The sequence below is a fragment of the Hipposideros armiger genome, unplaced genomic scaffold (genome assembly GCF_001890085.2).
Source record: "Hipposideros armiger isolate ML-2016 unplaced genomic scaffold, ASM189008v1 scaffold_284, whole genome shotgun sequence".
In the NCBI taxonomy this organism is placed as follows: domain Eukaryota; kingdom Metazoa; phylum Chordata; class Mammalia; order Chiroptera; family Hipposideridae; genus Hipposideros; species Hipposideros armiger.
The window spans coordinates 1,407,652-1,410,907 of record NW_017731634.1 but is presented as its reverse complement, the minus strand read 5'-3'; the positions used below and the strand labels follow the sequence as shown (position 1 = coordinate 1,410,907).

Here is a 3,256-nt window from a genome sequence, read left to right as displayed (position 1 = left end):
CCTGCCGGCACTCCTGCCCCTCCCGCCCCTCCATCCCAAGGCTGCTGCGCCCCGGGGGCAGGGCTCCTCAAATGTCCCAACAAGGACCTTCCAGGGCAGCAGGAGGACGACCCTGAGGCCAGCCTGGAGGTGCAAAGTTGGGGAGCTCCTGTAAGTCTCCTGCCCCCTTAAACACAGATGTGGATCTCAATCCCGCCACTGCCAGCGTTTATGTGTATATATGACCATTTGTCATTTACTGTCGCTTAAAACCATATTCCTGGAAAAATACGCACTCTGGCTCCACACGGGCACATCAGAGCCTGGGGGAGGTGGGTGGGCGCTGGGGGCTCCTGTGGGCAGCCCCGGGCCCTTGGACCCCGCTGCCCATCTCACCTGCGGGGTGGCCCTCGTCCGGCCCCCTCTGGCTGGGCACATCCACCAGGGGGGACTCGTTGCCATCCAGCTGCTGCTCAGAGAAACTGGAGACAATTTTTTCATAAAAACCTCTATCTTCGTATGTGAAGACGCTGCTCTGAAAAGAGACATGCCGCCTTTGCTGGAAGTTTGCCCACCTTCCCCTCCCGACGGCCCAGACCCAGCTGGCTCTGTGCAGAGCCTGGCCTGACTGGTTCACACCGATGATGGGGGGACCCCCATCCCATCCCTCCCTGGGGGAGACTCATCCAGGGCCTTTGCTGACTCCCCTCACTGCGGTGGACAGAGCGACTAGTTTGGATCTGTGTTTCAAAACGGCCAAGTTTCTCTTACCCGTCCTCACCCCCAAATGACCCCCCAGGGGCGCTGGCTGTGCCAGATGGGATCCCTCGAGGTGCTCTGAGGACATTTCCAGTCACTCAGTGGTACGTTGGCACACCATTCCCACGAAGGACCAAGGCCCACATTGGGAAGGGTNGTGGCAGGAACTTGAGCTGCACAGAATAGGACGACAGGGCCTGGATGTAGCCAGTCTCAGGCAGCAGCTCCATGTGGCCCCTGAGCTCCTTGCACACCTCAAGCTTCAGGCGCAGGGCTGCTTTTGACCTGCAGCTCAAGGGACGCAAAGGGACCCAAGATGGGACACTGTGGTGTTTAATCCTCTGAGGGATTTTAGTTCTCACCACCCAGTCACCCAGGGTGCACGCTCAAGCCAAGCCAAGCCGTGCCTTGACATGCGAGTGGGTCCCTGGGGCCCTGCTTTTAGAGGCTGGTTTTCCTGCACTGAAGTCTGCTGAGGCTTCTTACAATGGAAACACCACAACTGGGATCGGCCCTTGTTGGTTCTCAGTAGCCTGAGTGTTTTCTGGGAAGACCCCTGACAGGCAGATGCTGGGTGCAGTGGCCCCCTCACCCGCGCTGGCATCTGCCCCCTCCCACCCCGTTACAGGCCTGGGACAGGCTGGGTGCCACACACCAGCCCAAGCTCTGTAGCCTAAGCTCTGCAGGACACTCGGGAGGCCCCTGGGCAGCCCCGCCTTGGTCAGTGACTGCAGCTCCCCTAAATCTATCCCTATTTCCAAACCAGGATCAGCTAGAGGACCTGCCACGTGGGAACCTGCTTCTAGTCAATGCCTCCAGCTCCCCAGGCCACGCCCCCGTCCGGGCACTCCTGGAGCCCCCTCCTCCTACGTGAGGCTCTCCCCCTCCCCTGCCGGCCCTAAGTCTCTACCAGGTCAAGTAAGGAGGCCCACCCCTCCTCACACAGCCTGGTCTTCTCACCCCACAGGTGGAATGACCTCTAAGCTACAGGAAGAAAGGCGGAGGGCTGCCCAGCTTGGTGAGGGAGCTGCTTCCTGGTCCGCCTGGGAACTGTGGGCCATGGTCCAGAGACTTCCAGAACCTTCCGGCTTCTCCTCAGAATGCCGTGGCTGACCCTGCTAGACTGGGGCTGCTGGGGCCTTTGTCACCCAGGGCCCTGAGTCCATAGCGATCCAGAAACAGAAGCTGATGGACATGGCGGGTCCCCTGCTCACCGTGACTGGATGAGGATGGAGTCCCGGTACAGCCGGTCGAACATGCATATCTTCAGGTCTACGCTGGGCTTTGGCACCCAGACCGGTACATCAACAGCAACACCGACGGCTCGGAAATACAACTACATTTGAATATGTGAATTCAACAACACAACATGGGTTTCTGTCAGCAAAGCAGTGTTAGCACAGAGCCCAGCAGGAACGCCTCATGACTCTCCCCCCCATGGGAGGCTGGTAATTGACCGAGCCATGCTTCTGCCTCCTGGCACTTTTCATAGTGTCCCATTGAAAGCTATTATCAACACTTTCAAACAAAGGAAGCTAGAACTGTAGTGATTGTCATGCGCCCATCACGCAGCTTCACAATTACCAACGTTTTTAGCTGTTTAAGAAAACCCGTTCACTACAGGACAATGCATCACCCAGAGAGCACATGTCATGAAACCTTCACAGCTAATGCCAAATGGAAGCTCAGACGTCTCCAAGGGACGGGGAAGTGGGGGCACATCTCTCCCCTCCACTGTGGACCCCAGCACGCCGCTCCCAGTCCAACTGAGTCCTCCTGGGCCTTGGGAGTTTGGGGCTCCTGGGTGTCCTGTAGGGGGAGCTGTGCACAGCAGCCCTTCAGGCTGAGACAGTGACCACCCCTTCTAGACCCACAGCCCACAGGACTGGGTGGGGGGCACGGATGGGGGACTGCTCCCCTATCTACAACCTGTAGGACCTATGACAGCCATCAGATCTTAGGCCACAGGGTTGCCAAAACATACAACCCGTTTCGAGGGGCCAGAGACAGGAAAGAGCACAGAACAAAGAGAAAACGCCCAGGGAAGTGGAGTTGCAGGGAGAGTCGGGACAGTCTGTCTCACATAGAGGCCATGCTGGGCTCGTAAACGGTTAATGACGGCCGGGGGGCTGCAGCTTGGAGAGGGCCTGGGAGGCCCAGGAGCAGCGTCCTCACTTCTGTCAGGTGATGACTAGAAAGCACCTGAGTCAGTGGCCAGGAAGCAGGCGACAAGGTGACACAGGACATGCCAGGATGAAGAAAGACCCGCGGCTTGGAGGACAGAGGAGGGAAGTGCCAGAGGGTCCATGACGCAGGCGTGCAGCCAGCAGTGGAAACCCCGTGTCAAGAGGCGTCCAGCCAGGACAGGAAAGAACGGAGGACCGGTGTGTCCCGGTGCCACAGAGAGGAAGGGCCAGCCTGCACTGGGGCAGCGTCCTCAGACTCTGGCAGGGAGGGGTCCACAGGTGGGCAGAAGCCAGAACCTGTCACCAGGGGCCCATCTCAAGAAAACAGGCAG

The 3,256-nt window shown here is 58.8% G+C and overlaps 1 protein-coding gene and 1 long non-coding RNA gene across 2 annotated transcripts in view; both read right to left on the bottom strand.

Annotated features, from left to right (window-relative positions):
- Positions 1 to 627, bottom strand: part of LOC109391207 (uncharacterized) — a 5,094-nt gene extending 4,467 nt beyond the window's left edge. Inside the window, exon 1 of the long non-coding RNA XR_002125755.1 lies at positions 376 to 627. This is a non-coding gene — a long non-coding RNA (uncharacterized LOC109391207). The remainder of the gene's footprint in view (positions 1 to 375) is intronic.
- Positions 1 to 3,256, bottom strand: part of CFAP74 (cilia and flagella associated protein 74) — a 61,331-nt gene that overhangs the window by 31,302 nt on the left and 26,773 nt on the right. Inside the window, exons 16-17 of the mRNA XM_019658439.1 lie at positions 1,953 to 2,074; positions 896 to 1,023 (exon numbers count right to left, since the gene is read on the bottom strand). Of these exons, the coding sequence (XP_019513984.1) occupies positions 896 to 1,023; positions 1,953 to 2,074 (250 nt within the window). The remainder of the gene's footprint in view (positions 1 to 895; positions 1,024 to 1,952; positions 2,075 to 3,256) is intronic.